Genomic DNA, 20,971 nt, shown 5'->3' on the forward strand with positions numbered 1-20,971 from the left:
CCCTGAGTCCCCTCAGGGAAAAGGGCGGCATATAAATCCCAATAAATACCTAAATACCTAAATACCTAGTTTTCCTTCTTAGGTGTGTCCAAACCACACACAAGTAATCACAAGCTTAATCTTCCACTTGAAACCATCACATTCGTTTGAGTTCTTTGTCTCCGAACGTTTACTCAGCGAATTCATGGTTCATTTTCACTCAGTCCTTTTATGACTGGTTACTTACCGCTAATCTCATTAAGTTTCCCACCAGCTAAACAGGAAGGCACAAAGTTGACTCATGTTACATCCAAGAATCCTAGTTGAGAAGTTTGCAAGGCAAGAATTCAGAAGCGGGGGTGGGGATGGAGGGAGAAGACTATGCAAGAACAGTGTTTAAACCAGTGGTTCCCAACGTGGGGGCCCCACCCCGCAGGGAGGGGCAATTTGATTTTTAATGGGGGCAATTTGAACCTTGCTTAAACCAAGTTAATGGCCTTTTAGGCTTCCTCCATGTGAGTAGAGTTCACTTTTTGAGTAAAGTAAGAATTATATGTCATGGGGGAGGAGGGTGATGAAAGAAATGTCCTTCTGGGTTCGGCTCCAAGTGGGGAAAAAGACACTGGAGACATGGAGGCTGCTTGGAAAGATGGTTTATTGTAGGATTTTCTGCGTGCCACATGGCTGGAGCCCTGAACAGAAAACGTGATCACATGCTTCAATGTTGTTGGAGAAGAAGAGAAGGCTGAGGGAGGGACTTGCTAAGCTTTTTATAACCTGTTCAGTCCCACCTCTCTGTTTCCTGTTCCTGTGTAAGAAATGTATTCTGATTGGTTGTCAGGCTCCCATGGGGCCATGCAGGGGCAACTCTCTAGGCTGTGTTTTGAATCCAGGTTTGGTTGAGTTCTCAGATGCCATGTGGTCAGTTGGGTAAAGTTCCTTAATCCCTTCCCCCTGCAGCTGCAGTGGAGAAGTCTTTATTATGTAAAAGTGGACTAGCTTGGCCTTAATGGCCCATTAAAAGTGGGGATGGGCAGGAAGCTACAGGGAACTATTCTGTCTTTTAAAACATGTCTCTTTCTTTTCATATCCAGAGAAATATTCTGCCTTTTCAATATTTCCTAGGATATTTCATTTTTCTGGGAGAGGGCTGGATGATAACTTCCCACAGGGGGCATCAGGATTTTAGAAATACTTAGGTGGGGCATGGCCAAAAAAACTGATCTGAACATTTGTTTTCAAGATTTAGATTATCTTGTGAAATATTATGCTAATGTTTGGCTAGTTCCTGATTTTTTTCCCCTTCCTCTCCTTTTTGTCACCTTTTCCCCTAGGAAAGGTTGTTCCTGTAGCAGATGATAAACCAGAGTGATGTTAATAGGAATTTGATCATCATTTGAAGGCTATCGTATTGTGAAATTTCATTTTCCCAATTCATATTGTTACAAATTTTGGGAAAGGTTGTGTGTTCCATGGCAAAAACAATCACCACCAAATAGATTTATAGGACATTGTAAATGAAGGGAATTGTAAACCACTCAGAGTCATTGAGTGAGATGGGTGGCTATACTGAATGAATGAATGAATGAATGAATGAATGAATGAATGAATGAATGAAAGAAAGAAAGAAAGAAAGAAAGAAAGAAAGAAAGAAAGAAAGAAAGAAAGAAAGAAAGAAAGAAATCTCCTTCTGGGTTCGGCTCCAAGTAGGGAAAAAGACACTGGAGACATGGAGGCTGCTTGGAAAGATGGCTTTAATGGTGGACAGGACCACATGGCTTGAGTTCTGAACAGAAAAGGTGATCACATGCTTCAATGTTGGTTGAGAAGAAGAGAAGGAAGGGTTGAGATGCTGAGACCCTGGTTTTATGTCCTCTCTGGCCTTTGATCTTGAGCTTGTATTCTGATTGGTTGTCAGGCTCCCATGGGCCCATGCAGGGGCAACTCTCTAGGCTGCGTTTTGAAACCAGGTTTGGTTGAGTTCTGAGATGCCATGTGGCGAGTTGGCTAAGGGGCCAATATTATCATGCCTTAATCCCATCACTCTGGAGCTGAAGGGGAGAACTCTTTATTATGTAAAGTGGACTAGCTCAGTCTTTAATGGCTCATTGACAAAGAGGGATGGGCAGGAAGCTGTAGGCAGCTATTCTGTCTTTTAAAACATGTTTCTTCCTATTCACATCCAGATAAATATTCTGCCTTTTCAATATTTCCTAGGATATTTCATTTTTTCTGGGAGAGGGCTGGGTGATAACTTCCTACAGAAGGAAGGAAGGAAGGAAGGAAGGAAGGAAGGAAGGAAGGAAGGAAGGAAGGAAGGAAGGAAGGAAAAGGAATGAATGAAGGAAGGAAATGTTTTCAGCAGTGTTCCTTGGGCATGTCTAATGTGTGATCTTATCTTAAGACTAGGATATTACAGTATGGGTTCTAGCATTGTATTTGCATGATGGTTTCTTAATTTATGGTAATACACTGAAGGATGTGACTAAAAAGCACAATGTTGCAATGTGTGTGTGTGCACACACACCACACTTCATATATTTACAGATGTACACATATATAGGGAGCTTGTTTGTTTAATTTGTAAGGTTTTAATTATTCAGTTGGGATGCCACATGCCTCCAACTGCCTCTGAAAGCTGCATTGAGATTTTAACTTGAGATGAACTTGAGGTTCCTAATAGAAATTTTATTTACAACACAGAGCTTAAAGGTTGCATTTGGTGCATGATTCTATTGATTGGTCAAATTCTTACAGACCTCTGCAAAGCAACCCATAATTTTTTAATACTGCTATAGAACTTGGGGAAATGCTAAAACAGGTTACTGATTATAGCTTACCAGTTGTGTTTGTCCACCTATAAGGCACACTCGTGTATTTTTACTATTGGTCTGAGGCTACAAAAACACATCGATTCTTTTGCCCATCCATCCTTTTAAAAAAAAAAGCTGCCCAACTCATATATCTGGATGGGTTTTTGGTTTTTTTTTATAAACAATTGTAATTTGAGAATTGTAAAGCTTCTTTCTGGTAGATGGGTAACTTTCAGCATGGTGGATATAGATTAGAATTTGGTGGACGATTTGAAAAGTTAGACTGATTCCATGTCTACGTGTAACTGTGTGTGTGTGTGTCCATATATGTATGTATATGTGTGTTTTTGTGTGTGTTGCTATATCTCTATCTATCTATCTTTCTTTCTATCTATCTATCTATCTATCTATCTATCTATCTATCTATCATCTATCTATCTATCTATCTATCTATCTATCTATCTATCTATCTATCTATCTATCTATCCGCTCTCTCATCTGTCTGTCCATCCATCCGTCCATCTGTCCATCCATCCATGCATCCATCCATCCATCTAATCTTATCTCTCTGTCTGTCCATCCATCCATGCATCCATCATCTCATCCCTCCCATCCATCATCTATCTATCTATCTATCTATCTATCTATCTATCTATCTATCTATCTATCTATCTATCTATCTATCTATCTATCTATCTATCCACTCTCTCATCTGTCTGTCCATCCGTCCGTCTGTCCATCCATCCATGCATCCATCCATCCATCCATCTAATCTTATCTCTCTGTCTGTCCATCCATCCATGCATCCATCATCTCATCCCTCCCTCCCTCCCTCCCGTCCGTCCGTCCGTCCGTCTGTCTGTCTGTCTGTCTGTCTGTCTGTCTATGATATCTGTCTGTCTGTCTGTCTGTCTGTCTATCTATCTATCTATCTATCTATCTATCTATCTATCTATCTATCTATCTATCTATCTATCCTCTCTCATCTGTCTGTCTGTCTGTCTGTCTGTCTGTCCGTCCGTCCGTCCGTCCATCCATCCATCCATCCATCCATCCATCCATCTAATCTTATCTGTCTGTCTGTCCATCCATGCATCCATCATCTTATCCCATCCATCCATCCATCCATCCATCCATCCATCGATCTATCGATCTATCGATCTATGTCAAACATATACAAGATAACAAGTATAGGTATGAAGATAAACATGAACAAAGGAAGTATATACAGATAAATGGGGACAGTAAGACAGATGAGAGGCATACTGGTACACACTAGTGCACTTATGCAACCCCCTTTATGGACCTCTTAAGAATGGGGTGAGTTTCCATGGTAGACAGTTTGAGGTTGAACCTGGGAGGGTTTGAGGCTGTAGCAACAGAGTCGGGTAGAACATTCCCGGCATTGACCACTTTGCTGCTGAAGTTGTATTTTCTGCAATCGAGTTTGTAAGTGGTGTACCTTGAGTTTGTATCTATTGTTTGCCCATGTGTTATTGTGGCTGAAGCTGAAGAAGTCGTTGCCAGGCAAGATGTTATAGCAGACAATTTGGGGTACTTTGCTTAGATCAAATTACATGTATGACATACATAGGTCAAACCATGGTTTCTTACTAATCAATGTCATCTTTTTGTTTATTTTTAAAGGATGAAAGAATGATGTGATGGAGAAGAATATGGGCCACTGGTCATATCCTTTGGCCCCTGCTTCTGGCCTCGTCTTCCTGCTTGTTCAGCTTTTGGGCAACATCTGTGATGGCCTTCAAGGGACCTTACCACTGGGCTTCCACTTCACACATTCCATTTACAACACCACGGTGTACGAAAACTCAGCAGCACGGACTTACTTGAACAGCCAAAGCAGAATGGGCATTGCGATGGCTGACTTTTCTTGGGACATCAAATATAGGATTGTGTCGGGCGATGATGAAGGTTTCTTCAAAGCAGAGGAAGTGGCCATAGCTGATTTTTGTTTCCTTAGGATAAGAACTAAAGGGGGGAATTCCGCCATACTGAATCGAGAAATCCAGGACAATTATTTATTGGTAATCAAAGGTTCCGTCCGGGGAGAAGACTTGGAAGCTTGGACGAAAGTCAACATACAGGTTTTGGACATGAATGATTTGCGGCCTTTATTTTCACCCACCACCTATTCTGTAACGATACCTGAAAGCACACCTTTGAGGACTAGTATTGCGCAGGTCACCGCAACAGACGCTGACATTGGTTCGAATGGCGAATTCTATTACTACTTTAAAAATAAAGTTGATCTGTTCTCAGTCCATCCCACCAGTGGAGTTATCTCCTTAAGCGGCAGGCTAAACTATGATGAGAAAAACCGCTATGACCTTGAAGTTCTGGCTGTGGACCGAGGGATGAAGCTGTATGGTAACAACGGAGTCAGCAGCACCGCCAAACTTTACATTCATATTGAGCGTATAAATGAGCACGCCCCAACTATTAGTGTAGTGACCCATATCCCCTTCCCTTTGGATAAGGAGTCTACGTATGCTGTAGTTAATGTTGATGATCTTGATGAAGGGGCCAACGGTGAAATTGAATCTGTTTCTATTGTTGCTGGAGATCCCTTGGAATATTTTCAGTTGGTCAAGGAGGGGAGATGGTTGAATGAGTACAAAATCAAAGAAAGAAAGACCCTTGATTGGGACGCTTTCCCATATGGTTACAATCTCACTTTGCAAGCCAAAGACAAGGGGTCTCCTCAAAAGTTCTCCGCTATGAAACTGGTCCATATTGCCAGCCCTAAGAAAGAGAGCAACAACAAATTTTCAACAAAATTTGAAAAAGAAAGTTACGATGTAGCAATCAGCGAATTCTCTCCCCCTGGAGTAGTGGTTGCCATCGTTAAATTAACCCCAGAAACCCAGGGAGAAGAATACAAATTAACCCTTAGTGAAGACGCACAATATTTTAAGATAAATCCCAGAACTGGGCTGCTTACCACAGCCCTTCCTTTAAAAATTGTCGACAAGGAATTGTATGATTTGGAAGTCACAAATAAAGAAGGGGACTTAAAAGCACCGGTGGCTGTGAGAATTGAAGATGCCAATGATCATATTCCAGAGTTCACCCAGCCTTCATACAGCTCCTATATCAACGAAAGCGTTCCCGTGGGGACTAATATTCTATCGATTTCTGCCTTTGACAAAGATCGCGGGGAAAATGGCTACATCACCTACAGCATCGCTAGTTTAAATTCACTCCCCTTTTCCATCAACCAGTTCACTGGAGTTATTAGCACGTCTGAAGAACTGGATTTTGAGTCCTCCCCGGAGAGTTACCGCTTTATTGTGAGGGCTTCGGATTGGGGCTCCCCTTACCGCCATGAAAGTGAGGTCAACGTCACCATTGTCATAGGCAACGTGAATGACAACAAGCCACTCTTTGAGAAGGTTGCTTGTCAAGGAGTCATCTCATCAGATTTTCCCGTCGGTGGGCACATCACAGCTGTCTCCGCGATAGATATCGACGAGCTGGAGCTGGTGAAATACAAAATCATTTCAGGTAACGAATTGGGTTTTTTTTACCTGAATCCAGACTCGGGAGTTCTACAACTTAAAAAGTCTCTTGCTGGTGCTGGCATCAAGGCCAGTAATTTTGGACTTCGGATAACAGCAACCGACGGGGAATATTTTGCGGACGCTATGTTTGTCAACATTTCAGTAGTTCATGGAAAGGTCTCTTCCAAGACCTTTAGCTGCAGAGAGACCAGGGTGGCTCAGAGGCTGGCGGAGAAGCTGCTGAAAAAGGCCAAAGCCAACGTCAAACTTAATTCAGAAGATGGCTTTCTTGATTTTTATTCTGTGAACAGGCAGGCTCCGCATTTTGATAAATCCTTTCCCTCAGACCTGTCAGTCAGAGAAGATCTCCCTGTTGGTGCTACCATACATCGAATCAGGGCCTACGATGCTGATTCTGGATTTAATGGGAAGGTCCTGTACACCATATCATCTGGTAACACTGACAGCTGTTTCAACCTCGAAATGGAGACGGGTCTGCTGAAGGTCCTTATGGCGCTGGATCGCGAGAAGACAGAACTGTACCTTCTTAATATTACCATTTACGACCTGGGCAACCCCCAGAAAGCCACGTGGAGATTACTGACTGTCACCGTTGAAGATGCCAACGATAACAAGCCTGTGTTTTTGCAGGAAAGTTACACCGTTAATATTTTGGAAAGTACAAGTATCGGTGTCGAGATTATCCAGGTGGAGGCCAGGGACCGAGATCTGGGAGTAAACGGAGAAGTGGTTTACTCTATCTTGACCGACACACGCCAATTTGTAATCAATAGCTCCACGGGGATCATTTATGTGGGGGATCATTTGGATAGGGAAGCTAAGGCTAATTTCACCTTAAAGATAGAAGCAAGAGACAGAGCAGAAAACGGGCACCAACAGTTTTCTGTGGTTCCCTTAAAAGTGTTTTTGGATGATGTCAATGATTGTGCTCCAGTTTTCATCCCGCCCAGCTATAGCGTGAAAGTCTTGGAAGATTTACCAATCGGTACCGTCATTGCTTGGCTTGAAACCCAAGATCCGGATAAGGGTCTCGGGGGACAAGTGCGTTACTCTTTGGTGAACGATTACAACGGGAGATTTGAAATAGACAAGTCTAGCGGTGCCATCCGGCTGAGCAAAGAACTCGATTACGAGAAGCAGCAGTTCTACAATTTGACCGTGCGAGCGAAGGATAAGGGGCGCCCCGTTTCCTTATCCTCGGTGTCCTTTGTGGAAATCGAAGTGGTGGATGTGAATGAAAATCTCTACACACCTTATTTTTCTGACTTTGTGGTCATTGGCTCCGTGAAGGAAAACTCCCGGATCGGCACAAGCGTTTTGCAAGTCAGTGCGAGGGATGACGACACCGGCAGAGATGGCGAGATCCAGTATTCCATCCGCGACGGCAGTGGACTCGGACGTTTTAACATAGATGAAGAAACGGGTAGGTGAATCCTCCTTCTCTCTCTGCAATGTGTATGTAAGAGTTGTGATTTCTGACGGCCCTGAATAATGACCGAAGTGGCATTGTCACCCTTAATTGGGAGTTATTACAGGAGACCCTTGATATGACTGAATTTGGAAATATCTCTAGGGGGGTAGTCCTCAACTTACGACCACAACCGAGCCCAAATTTTCCATTTGCGAAGAGAGAGATTTGATAAGGAGTTTTTTTGCCCCATTTTACGACTGTTCTTACCACAGTGGTTGCCACTGCAGTTATTAAGTTATTAACACGGTTGTTAAATGAATTGGCTTCCCCATTGACTTTCCTTGTTAGGAGGTCGGAGAAAGGAATCACATGACACCAGGAAACTGCAACTGTCATAAGTACATGCCAGTTGCCAAGGATCTGAATTTTTATCACATAAACCGTGTGAATAGTATAACCGTCTTTAAGTGTGAAAAATGGCCAGAAATCACTTTTTCAGTGCTGTTGTAATTTGAACGGTCACTAAACAAACAGTTGTAAGTTGAGGATTGCAATGACAGAAGGGGCATTATCACCCTTAAATTGGCAGCTAATACAGGGGTCCCTTGATATGACTGAATTGGAAATATCTCTAGGGGGCAAGTATATGTTTGAATATAGTTGCATGTATGGAACAGATAGGTGGCTCAGTGGCTACGACGCTGAGCTTGTCGATCAAAAAGTTTGGCAGTTCGGCGATTCGAATCCCTAGCGCCGCGTAACGGAGTGAGCTCCCATTACTTGTCCCAGCTTCTGCCAACCTAGCAGTTCGAAAGCATGTAAAATATGCAAGTAGAAAAATAGGGACCACCTTTGATGGGTAGGTAACAGTGTTGCGTGCTCCTTCGGCATTGAGTCATGCCAGCCACATGACCACGGAGATGTTTTCGGACAACACTGGCTCTTTGGCTTTGAAACGGAGATGAGCACCGCCCCCTAGAGTCGGGAACGACTAGCACACATGCGCGAGGGGAACCTTTACCTTTACCTTATGGAACTGATGCACAGATGTGCCATTTGCAAACGTGTCTCTCTTTTTTGGCTTATATCATGCAAACTAGGTGTTGGTTGATGGAAACATCAGTTACGTTTCTGACCGCATGTATTTTCCAATTGTAACGACAGTGATTGATTGACTGTTCAGTTACATCTGCCCCAATGGAGCCACAAAATTGCCGACTTCCCCTTTGCCATTGCTCTTGTTCGAAGTAGGAAGCGAATGGGGCCTCTGTGTGATTTCATTACTATGGGGTATTATGGGATGACAACTGTAAATTATGCCGCCCAGCCTGTTAGGCCGTCTGTACTCTCTTGACCCCATCAGAAACATGAATTCTGATACAGCGAAATTAGAAGTGCAAAGTGGGTTGTCAGATTGATGGCGAAAAGATGATTACCTTGGGAGGTGCATTGTTCTTTATTGTGTTACTGGAGAGGGATCTTTTAAAAAAAACAAAACGATAAAATATATGGAATGGGAATATGGTAATTCAGAGTCGTCACTGATTAGTCCAGAATTAAGTGTAGAAACATGCTAGGCGTACGAACTTTATGCTTGTTTCGTTTTTTTTTAAATGCAAAAGACATTAAACATTCTCATTTTCCAGAGGGGAATAAGGGTCTGAAGGCTTTCAGATATTTAAATGATGGCTGTCCCCCACTGCCATTACTGAACATTATTATCCAAATCAGGAAAGGGAAGAGCCAGAATATGCATCCATATGCTAAAATTGCAGCCAAACAAGCTGGTTGTTAAGTATCTAATAGGTGGTGACATTAATGGAGTAGCTGTAACATTAGATTAAGTGAGGAAATTAGAAGTCATTACTTTGCATTGGGAAGAAATTTCATTAAGGACTAGCTTTGCATTAAAGCTTTGCCCTAAGTCTAGAAGGGAATGGAGGGCACAGATTCATTATATCTCGTTGCTCTTACTGTCTTCTTCTATGCCAAAGAAATGATTGAAAGCTTTTAAAAACAGGAAGAGTTTTCACATGTTCGGTTCTCACTGGGAAATTCAGTTGTGCCCCTTGGGAACTAGAGAAGATTCACAGGCTCACACTTTCCCCAGACACCAAGAAGAAAAGCATTTCTAGCGTTGTGAATTTCAGCTACAAAAAGGGAGGATTTGGGTCATGGTGCTTTGTCTGTCATTTTACAGATGTCGACATTCTCACTTCTGACCGATATCCGTCTTTACAACTACTAGAATCTTACCGATTAGCTTTTGTGAGTGATCGGATATTGTGGAACTCTACCGTCTTTTATGTTTCTGGAGATTCTCCATTCATGGTTGTCCCAAAAGTGCTTTCTTTCAAAAAGGCAGCTGGACGTTTTGCTAGAAGGCATTTCGCTCCTTCACTTCTGACTGAATGATGGAGAGTGGAAGGATGTATATTCCTTGCAGTCATCTGGTTGTTACTACTCTTTCTGAGAGCACTGCTCGACAAATTTTGGGAAATCATCGACTTCCGAGATAAAACATGTTATCTAGTATTAGATTATGGTCTACTTTATCAAATGCCTTACTGAAGTCTAAGTAAATTACTGTATTTTTCAGAGTATAAGACGCACCGGAGTATAAGATCCACCAAGATTTTGAACAGGGAAAATAAGAAATTTTTTTTTTGTACTCTGCAGACTTTCCCAAAAAAACAAGCCTTCACCAAAACAAGCCCATTTCCCCCCCCCAAAAAGAGAGGCTTGTAGAGTGCTCTTGGGGGGTGAGGGAGCCCAAAAACTAGCCTTTTTGTCAAAAAAGGGGGCAAAAAAGCAACCAATCACATTTTACAGTATGATTGAAAGAAAGAGGTACAATATTGTTACATGATTTATATGTTGCCAACCGAACTGTTAGATTATATTCCTAACAACAACTGTGATGGCGAACCTATGGCAGGTGGCACACGGAGCCATATTTGTTGGCTGTCAGCTTCAGCGCGCATGCGTGTGCTGGCCAGCTGATTTTTGGCCTTCCAGAAGCCCGGGGGCGTTGTATCACATGCAAACACAATATTCTGGCACACCTTTACAAAAATGTTAGCCATCCTGGCCTAGAAGATATATCTTAAAGAAAGAAGTAGATTATGAGGTCAGTGTTGTTGTTGGTGGAGATGCATTCAGTTCTCCAAAGGGCTATAAATTTTCTCTTTGGCTGGAAAGTAACAGAAATCTCTGTTTTGGCCATCTCCATTTTCTCAAACACGAGACTGTCTCCGTTTTGGCCATCTCAATCGGACACAACAGTATTCAAAGCTGTTTATGAAAGCCAGACAGTTGCACATACTCTAGGGATTGGTTTATTTAAATATAGCATAAAAAACCATATAAATCAACTGTGTTGAAACTTGGATTCTTTAACGGAGTTTGAAAGTACACCATCCAAGAATTTAACTTTGTGATGATAAAACCTTACAAAGGCTTCTGCATTTGAAATCCCGTGATGGTTAGAATGGAAATGTGTTTCTCTGTGTCGCATTGAGAACGCTTTCAAGAAGTATTTACATATACATAATTCAGTACAGGTGGTCCTCAGCTTACAACCACAACGGAGCCCAAACTATTTGTTTCTAAGCAAAGCAAGTTGTTCAGTGAGCTTTGCCGTATGGCCTTTCTTCCTAGTTATTAAGTGTAGTTATCAATGATTATTCACATGGTTGTTAAGTGGATCTGGCTCTGTTTGTCAGAGGTCGCATATGACCGTGGGGCACCTCAACCCGTCATTAATATAAACCAGTTGTCAACCGTCTGAATTTTAATCATGGCACCTCTGGCATGCTGCCACTGTCATCAGTGTGAAAAACGGTTATAAGCAGGACTGGGATTGAAAAATTTTAGCAACCGGTTCTCTTCCCGGTTGCTGAGTGGGCGTGGCCATGAGGGCGTGGCCTAGTACGCTTCCTGCACTACAATAGGAGGGACAATATTGCCCTTCCCAGGCCTCTGAGAGGATGAAAATGGCCTCTCCGGGCTCTGGAGGCTTTCGTCGAGCCTCCGGGAGGGCGACAATGGCCTCTCCCTGGCTCCAGAGGCCCTCCAGAGGCTGGAAATGGGCTTGCTCGTACTTTTAGTAGGCCTGGTTTTTGCCCTCCCAGAGCCTCCCCGGGGTCCCTGTACTTACCTGGCATGAGAAACGGGCCACGGGGAGACGCCTGGGAGGGGTGGGGCGTGATAGGTGGGATCAGGCAGTCTTTGCAACTACCGGTTCGGCGAACCAGATTAAAATTAACACCCAGTTTGCCCGAATAGTTATAGTTTATTAATCTTGTATGCCGTCCACTCCCGGAGGACTCCAGGCAGCTTACAATACAAAGGGGAAGGGAATAAATAAGACCAACAACAGTTTAAAATACACACAACATTCATAGTTACCGTGGGGCTGGATACTTCAACAGCCCCCCGGCCTGCCGGAGCAGCCAGGACTTAGTGGCTTTACGGAAGGCCTGAAGGGTCGTAAGGGTCTGGATCTCCACGGGGAACTCATTCCAGAGGGCCGGAGCTGCAACAGAGAAGGCTCTCCCTCGGGGGGTCGCCAGCCGACATTGGCTGGCAGATGGAATCCGGAGAAGGCCTAGTCTGTGCTATCGAATCAGTCTTTGGGAGGTAATTGGCAGGAGGTGGTCTCTCAGGTACCCAGGTCCGATGCCATGAAGGGCTTGATGTTTTGCTCAGTCTTTAGACTCCACAATTCTCAAGTTCATTCTCTGATACTTTCTGATAGCTCAAAATAAACTCTTGGAGTAACATTGTCCGTGGCTTCTGAACTACAGGGCTTGTAGTTTTGACAAGGTTTCCATGGCATTTTTCTGAAGACTGATTTAAAAAAAAACAGTCTTGGAAAAGTTGGTTTTGAAACATTGGTATATTACCTAGGATTCTGGACCATGTTTCCTTCAGGTAAGGCATCTCCTAAATTTTCAGACAGTACCTGAGCAAATTGAGAATGGATTCCAGAATATATCTACCATTCCGGTAATTGCACATTCATTCCAAGGGAAGATATAACGGAGCTTAATGGTCAGAAATGATGGGAGAAGTTCTTTTAAGATAGTGGCAGACTTAAAACCCAATTGGGCAATAAATCAGCTGTAAAAGTCACTGGTTCAGATTAATTGTTAAGAAGAGAGATCTGTGTGTTTTATGTGTGGCTCTGTGGAACGCTTTGGAAATGACCTTGACTCTGGCATGTTTATACGATTCCTGGAAAGTTGTGCAGCTAAGCAGAAATGGGAAGAGGAAATAAAGAAAAAGAAAAAGAAAAGCAATCTTTGTCCTTGCTGTTACAGAACAAGGTCTGCAATAATCATTTCTGCTAAACATGTTAGCCCATAATGAAGACTGCTTTAATTGGCTAGTTGCATAAAGCCATACTTTGTATTGGCTGGTGTGTATGCACCCATCCATCTCGATTCTTCCAAAGCAGTTTCTTCCCATTCTTCCGAAGCCTGGTATTTCCCGGATAGGAAGTCAACTGTCATAACCTCTACAGCAGTGGTGTCAAAACGATTTCATTGAGGGCCGCATCAGGGTTCTGTTTGACCTCCAGGGGTGGCCGTGGACAGGGTGGGCATGGCCAGCTCAATGTCATTCTTGCCTGGGCGCCTGCGGCCCTCCCAAGCTCTTTATTTTGCTGGCAGAAGCACCACAGGCTAGTCCTTCGCTGTTTCCAGGGCAGCCTCACAGGCCAGATCTAAGTACCCTGCATGCTGGATCTGGCCCCCGGGCCTTGAGTTTGACACCCTTGCTCTACAGCTGTTTGGAAATAATGGAAGCCCATGCATTTTGATTGCACTAGATCCTTGCTTCACAAGGATTGATTCCCTCAATCCTTATGAAGCACTCAATGTTCAGAAAATTGCCAGGGCTACTTAGTGTTTCTGAAATACTTATTGATTCTATCATAAAGTCATTCAGTCTGGCATCTCCATATATCTTTGACTAGAGATTCTTGTTATGTAAGCTCCCCGTTGGGAGAGCGAGTACATTCAGAGAAGCGTTGTGAGAGTTGTGTTGGAGAATACACAAACCAGCATACAGAGACACTGCAGTTTAAATAGGCTTTTACTTTCGTGGAAATAGAGGTATCCGAGTCCATCAAACAGTTCAAGTCATACACGGATAAGACAGTCAGTCATCAATGTATTTCAGTTTAGGGATAATCGAAATAACATAGTCCAGTATCATATAATCAGTTCAGTACAGAAAGTTTGCTAGCAGTCACAAAACTTACAATAGCTCATGGCACTTTCTAACAGCCAGCTTCCAAAAACACAATCAGCCCAGCATCTAACAAAACAGAGAGCTAACAGTCTGGCTCCCTCTTATGGCCGATTGAGGAAAACAGCAACCAATCACATTTTACAGTATTGAAAGAAACAGGTACAGCATTGTTACATGATTTATATATTGCCAACCCAACCGTTAGAATTATATTTCTAACAATTCTTAACAGTACAGCAGAGGTGGTATTCAGCAGGTTTTGTCCAGTTCTGGAGAACCGGTAGCAGAAATTTTGAGTAGTTTGGAGAATGGGTAAATATCACCTCTGACTGGCCCCGCCCCCATCTATTCTCTGCCTCCTGAGTCCCAGATGATTGGGAGGAAATGGGGATTTTGCAGTAACCTTTTCCTGGAGTGGGGAGGTAATGGAGGTTTTACTGTCTCCTTCCCCTGCCACAGCTACCAAGTCATGCCAACCTGAGAGCTCTGAGATGGAAGAGAGAATGTATCTGTCAGAGATAGAGACAGAGGCAGAGCCTGGGCTGTCCATTAGTCCTCAGATGGAGAGTCAACAGTCCCCAGGTCTTCAGATGACTGATGAGAAGAGGAGGAACAGTTAGGTCCAGTGCCTGATGCACAGAAGGCAGAGGAGAGGAGAGCAGTGGGAATCTATGGGCCGATCCTTGGGAAAGAAGAGCCACCGGTAATATTGAGCTCTGAGGATAAAAGGCAGGGAGTGGAGATGAATGGGTGTGCCAGACAACTATTCATCTCCCTGCAGGACAGACTTGTTAGGCTGCTTAGTGTGCATGAGAGAAAGTTTTCGCTGGGGCTGCTGGGGCTCTTAATGAAGGAATCACTGATTTAACTACAGAGAGTTTGTTGTGTTTGGGAGCCAGCTCAGAACAACTACCTGTATTTTGCATAGCAAGAAGCGTGTGGACAACTAACTAACTTGGCTAAGTTTTAACAGCTGTCACAGTTTTGTGACATTCCAGGAAGTTCTTGCATTGGTTCTTGTTCTTTTCTATCTCAATGCTCGAAGGTCATGATGCTACTTGAACGAAAATCTAGATTTCATTCCTTTAAGGTTTTCCAATCCCAGTATTGTTAGTCATGGACAACCCGTGGCACAACAAAACCGCGCTAGTCAAAATCGCGGTGATAAAATCGCGGTGCTAAAGCCGCGACATCATCACCGCGCATCATCACCGCCGCAACAACAGCGCGGCAACAAAAGGGCGCTTTAAAACGGCGCCGCGGCAGAAAGCCGACTTCAATTAAGGTAAGAGTTAGGATTAGGTTTAGGGGTTTGTTTTAGGGTTAGGTTTAGGGTTAGGTTTAGCGTTAGGTTTAGCGATAGGTTTAGCGTTAAGTTTAGGGTTAGGTTTAGGGTACTGAGTGCTTGGGAATGCGCGATTTTGCCCTCCGCGATTATGTCATCGCGGTAGGGTCGCATTTTTCCTTAGCGCTTAGAACGGCACGAATTAGTCTTCACGCTTATGTCTCCGCGGATAAGGGCTTCGCCGATTTGTGGTGGAACCGGACAACCAGCTGAAGCCTTTGTTATTGGAGTTCAGGACAGGCTCGTAGCAAAGGACCTACATTGATGGTCTTGCTAATGTTTGTTAGAGAAAATAAGTCAGTAGATTTGGATCAAAATTTATCTCCTTTATTTGCAAGGAAAACCTCAGTCAGCTCTCCTGGGATTGTTCAGGTCGATCTAAATGTATTTCACCCTGATTGTTTAATCATTGATTACCTTCTAGCTTTAAATAATGATGTCTCCTTCTTTTGTAATAAACAGGTAGAAATTCCTTTAAGGGAAATGGGGCTTTTTAGATGCAATAGGGAAGGATTAATTCTTTTGAGTCCATGCAGCATTTGATGATTAATTAAAACAGTTCATTAAAATGCTTAATCAAAATAAACAATTTTCCCTGTTTCAAGGTTACGTTGGAAAGAAATCTGCAAAATAATCTGTGGGACTCTGAAGAAAATTAAGCAGATCCAGGCTACTCAAAGGGCTTTTTTTTTTCCAAATCACAAATCACAATCATGTTGACTGCAGGACACTGAAACGGTCTGAGAATGGTGAATTGTGATCACGTGATTGTGATGTTGTGTGATGCTTGTGTGAGTACAGGTCATAGGTCACTTTCTCCATGGCTGTTGTAACTTTGAACCAGGGGTGGGTTTCTCGGCCCGTTCCAACCAGTTCGGTTGGAACGGGGCCGGCGGCGTCCTCGTGCACGCGCGTAGCGCACGCATGCGTACTAGCGTCTGTGCAATGCTCCAGCTGCTCCTGGAGGATCACACAGGTGCTGTATGCGTCCTGTGCATGCGTGGAAGCGCAGAACTCGTCAAAACCGGGTAAGGAACGCGGGCGGGCGGGTAGGCACTTCGCCGTTCCCGGAAGTTACTTACTTCCGGATTCGCCGACCAACCGGTTCGCGCGGACCGCCGCGAACCGGTTGAAACCCACCCCTGCTTTGAACCATCATTAAACAAATGGTCATAAGTCAAGGACTATCTGCATAAGTTACAGTCCTGAAAAGATACGCACAATTTTTCTTCACGTTGTTAAATGTAAATTATTTTAGTCTGGCATTAGCTGGAGAAGGCAGTGCCCTAAAAGCCTTAGCAAAATATTTTAATACTTTTTTTTGCCATTGTTATTATGCAAATATGACATTCATTAAATGAACTGATTGCTTGCTATGGGGCATTTCTGCCAGAAATCACAAGTAAAACATTAATTTTAAACTAATGGGCGTCAAACGTGCTGCGTCATGTCACCGTCATGTGATGTTTCACGACGTTTCCCCCCTTTGTGGAGCTTGGGTGGGCGTGGCCTGCCCATGACACATCAAGCCCACAGGTCTCCAGTTTGACACCTCTGTTTTAAGCAAAATTGTCATAAATTGTGGTCACGTGACTGCGGGGCACTGCAACTGTCTTTTGATGGTCTGTTGTAACTTTGTATAGTTGCTGAGGTTGTAAGTCGAGGATTCCTTATAAAAAAGTGGTCTTTAGATCCTAAACTCTCTTTGAAACAAAAGGAGCAGAAATGGAAAATCTTACTTTGTGAAAGTGCCAGCTTTGATTTTTTTTGTATGTGTGTGGCTAGCCTTCCCATTAACCTACATCTCTGCCACATAAATCAGAGGAAGTAAGTCGCTTGCTAGGCCTTTTAGTAAAGTTCTGGTACTTTCAGAAGAAGATGCTTGATTTAGCGTGTGATGAAATTGCCTGCTCTTTAGAAGATGAAGGGGAGAAATCTGTGGAAATGATAAAATTAAGGAAATGCATGACTTAAAAAGGTAGGATCTGTCTATCTTCTTTTTAGTGGGACGCGGTGGCTCAGTGGCTAAGATGCTGAACTTGTCAATCAGAAAGGTCAGCAGTACAGCGGTTCGAATCCCTAGCACTGCGTAATGGAGTGAGCTCCCGTTACTTGTCCCAGCTTCTGCCAACCTAGCAGTTCGAAAGCATGTAAGAAATGCAAGTAGAAAAATAGGAATCACCTTTGGTGGGAAGGTAACAGCGTTCCAGGCGCCTGCGGCATTTAGTCATGCCGGCCACATGATAACGGAGACGTCTTCGGACAGCGCTGGCTGTTCGACTTTGAAACGGAGATGAGCACCGCCCCCTTGAGTCGGGAATGACTATCATATACGTGGGAAGGGAACCTTTACCTATTTTCTTTTTTTAAAAAAAAAAGGTGTTCAGAGAGAAGGAAATATCCATGATTATAGATGTTGATTTATTTTGAAAGCAAGGCATTGTATCATATTGTTGCTGGTTATGGCTGTTTACACTTAGTAACTGGAACTGTTTAACCCTGGGAAGAAATGAGGGCCATAATAGATGTGATAATCCTATAAAATGAAGATCTCATCATATAGATAGAGGTAGTTTTCAATGCGCAACCACAATTGAGCCCAGAATTTATGTTGCTGAGAAATTTGTTAAGTGAATTCTGCCCCATTTTACAACTTTTATCGGAATGTATGAGCCTCAGTGGTTAAAGTGCAGTACTGCAGGCTACTTCTGCTGACTGCCGGCTGCCAGCAGTTTGGCAGTTCAGGTCTCACTGGCTCAAAGTTGACTCAGCCTTCCATCCTTCCGAGGTCTGTAAAATGAGGAGAAGGATTGTTGGGGGAAATATCCTGACTCTGTAAACTGCTTAATGAGGACTGTGAAGCACTGCGAAGCAATATATAAGTCTAAGTGCTATTGCTATTTGTTAAGTGAATCACTGTGGTTGTTAAATTATTAATATGGTTGTTAAATGAATTTGGCTTCCCCGTTGACTTTGCTTGTCAGAAGGTTGCAAAAGAGAATCACATGATCCCGCGATACTAAAACCGTCATAAATATGAACCAGTTATCAAGCCTCCGAAGATAAGTCATGTGACCATGGGAATGCTGCAATGGTCAGAAGTATGAAAAATGGCCATAAGTCACTTTTTCCTGCACTGTTGTAACTTCGAACAGTCCTGAAACGACTGCCTGTAGTTGAGGGTTTGATTTTTATCTATCGTGTTTATTGGGGTATAAGATGCACTGGAGTATAAGATGCACCAAGGTTTTAAGAGGCAAATTTTTTTTAAAAAAGTTTTTGCACTCTGTAAACCTCCCCAAAAACGGCCCGATTTTCGTGAAAAGGGGCCTGTTTTTCTTCAAAAAAAGGGCATGATTAGCCCTTAGGAGACTTGTAGAGTGTTCCTGGGGGAGTGGGAGGGGGCAAAAATGAGCAAAAAATGGTCCGTTTTTCGCAAAAACGGGCCCATTTTTTGTCAAAAAAAGGGCATTAGGAAGCTTAAAGAGTGCTCCCGGGGGCTGGGGTGGGGCAAATTTGAATAAAAAACGGCCCATTTTTTGGCTCATTTCTGCCCTCCCCAGCCCCCAGGAGCTCTCTGAAATCCTCCTACAAGCTATGCACAGCCATTTTGGTGAAGGAAGCGGGGTTTCAGGAGGTAAAAAAATGCTGTATTCAGTGAATAAGACGCACCCAGATTTTCAGCCTCGTTTTTGAGGGTAAAAGGTGCATCTTATACTCCGAAAAATACGGTACTTATTTGTAACCTGACTTTATTACTTTTACACATAATCCAAGGCAGGGAACATATCAAATGCACTTTCCTCCTCCTATTTTCCTCATAACAATGACCCTGTGAGGTGGGTTGGGCTGAGGGGAAGTTTCTGGTCCAAGGTTATCCAGCTGGTTTTCATGGCTAAGGCAGGACTTTAACTCTCATAGTCTTTTCCATTTCTCTCTCTCTCTCCTCTTCTACTTGTCAAGATACTCTTTGTTTTTCAAAACCGGTTAAGTTTGTTCAACACATGTAGATACTCAATATGGATATAGATACAAATATATTGTTCCTATCCTAAAACCATGCTGCCAGTGGAGCATTGAATCCAGGGATGGGATTCAGCCGGTTTGGACTGGTTCGGACAAACCGATAGCTCTGCCAATCAGCTGAGAGCGAATCCGGTAGCTCCCACGACCAGGTGGGCCCTCCCTCCCGCCCCTGCACTATATTGACCTATATTTCCTTTGTTTGAAGCTCATCTGATAGGCGCGGCAGAGCAGATTGGCGCGCCTCAGCTGTTTTACTCACTGGAGCTGCAGTAGAAGGTAAGTTTTCGAGCTGTTTTGGAGCGCACGGCACACGAACCGGTTGTTACCACTGGTTGAATCCCACCTCTGATTGAATCCCTAATTTTTAGCTTGCTTTATAGAGAATATATTAGGCATGAAATGCTCGAAATTAGTTCAGATTTTTTCCAGACCTTTAATCTACTTGAATATGGGGCATTTAAATAATTGGCAAAATGCATCAGGTTCAAAAAACATCAGCTATTTGTTAATTAGCAGGGCCCTTTCTTAACCTACTTAAAAGGTGCCATCAAAGCAAAGATGCTAATGGAATGCATTTAAAAATGTCTGTTTATTCCTCCTGTGACACCCGCCCTATAAAATTATTTCCCTTGGAGGAGTCAGCTTGGATCTTCTGTTGTTGGAGTCGGCTTTTGGAAACGGGATGAAAATATTTTATTTAGCAAATCGTTGGTGCTGGCAGATGACTGATACTATAATCAGAAGTGAATGTTACTTCATAATTAACCACTCTTGTCGTTTGTTTTTAGGTATGCCTCTTCTGTCATTAGCATTTCACATTTTTCTGTTTATCTGTCTGTCAGTCACAAGGATCCTGTGTGTTGACTGAAGGCAGGAAAGTAGTTTTAAAGGATCATAAATAAAACCTGCGGGAAGCTGGGTCCTAATGTCTTTTGGATACCGAAGGATCAAAATATTTATTATTTCTAGTTTTAAAAAAATGATAAGCTACAGTGGTACCTCGACAGGGGTGAAATCCAGCAAGTTCTGACAGGTTCTGGAGAACAGGTAGCAGAAATTTTCAATAGTTCAGAGAACTGGCGAATGCCACCTCTGACTGGCCCCAAAGTAGCGTGGGAATGGAGATTTTGCAGTATCCTTCCCCTGCCATGCCCACCAAGCCACGCCCACCAAGCCACACCATGCCCACCAAACAACATCCATAAAATCAATAGTAAAAAAAAATTGAATTTCACCACTGTATCTCGGTATTCTATGTTAATTGGTTTTGGGAATCACGCCAAGTTCTAAAAAGCTATGAGTATCAAACAAGCCAGATGACTTATCACTCTTTGTTCTGACTGGGAAGAATTTTCTTTCCTTTTTTCCTATTTCAGCCACTTTCCCAGCCTGTCAGACTTCCTGTTTGTCCTCTGCAGCTGTCCCCCTCTTCCTTTTCAGCGCGCCAAATACTGAAGAAACTATGAGTACTGGGACAGCATTTTCGCATCAAAATTCATTAAGTATCAAATTCGACGAGTTTTGAAGCAGTTGAATACCGAGGTACCACTGTATATCCTTAGGATAGGTGGTCCTCATCTTAGGACCAGTCACTTAG

The 20,971-nt window shown here is 43.2% G+C and overlaps 1 protein-coding gene across 1 annotated transcript in view; it reads left to right on the plus strand.

The window, feature by feature from the left end:
* Positions 1–4,456: 4,456 nt before the first annotated feature.
* Positions 4,457–20,971, plus strand: part of FAT3 (FAT atypical cadherin 3) — a 417,794-nt gene continuing 401,279 nt past the window's right edge. Inside the window, 1 exon segment of the mRNA XM_032219713.1 lies at positions 4,457–7,757. Within this exon segment, the coding sequence (XP_032075604.1) occupies positions 4,457–7,757 (3,301 nt within the window).

This window comes from Thamnophis elegans, chromosome 6, assembly GCF_009769535.1.
Source record: "Thamnophis elegans isolate rThaEle1 chromosome 6, rThaEle1.pri, whole genome shotgun sequence".
NCBI classification, from domain to species: domain Eukaryota; kingdom Metazoa; phylum Chordata; class Lepidosauria; order Squamata; family Colubridae; genus Thamnophis; species Thamnophis elegans.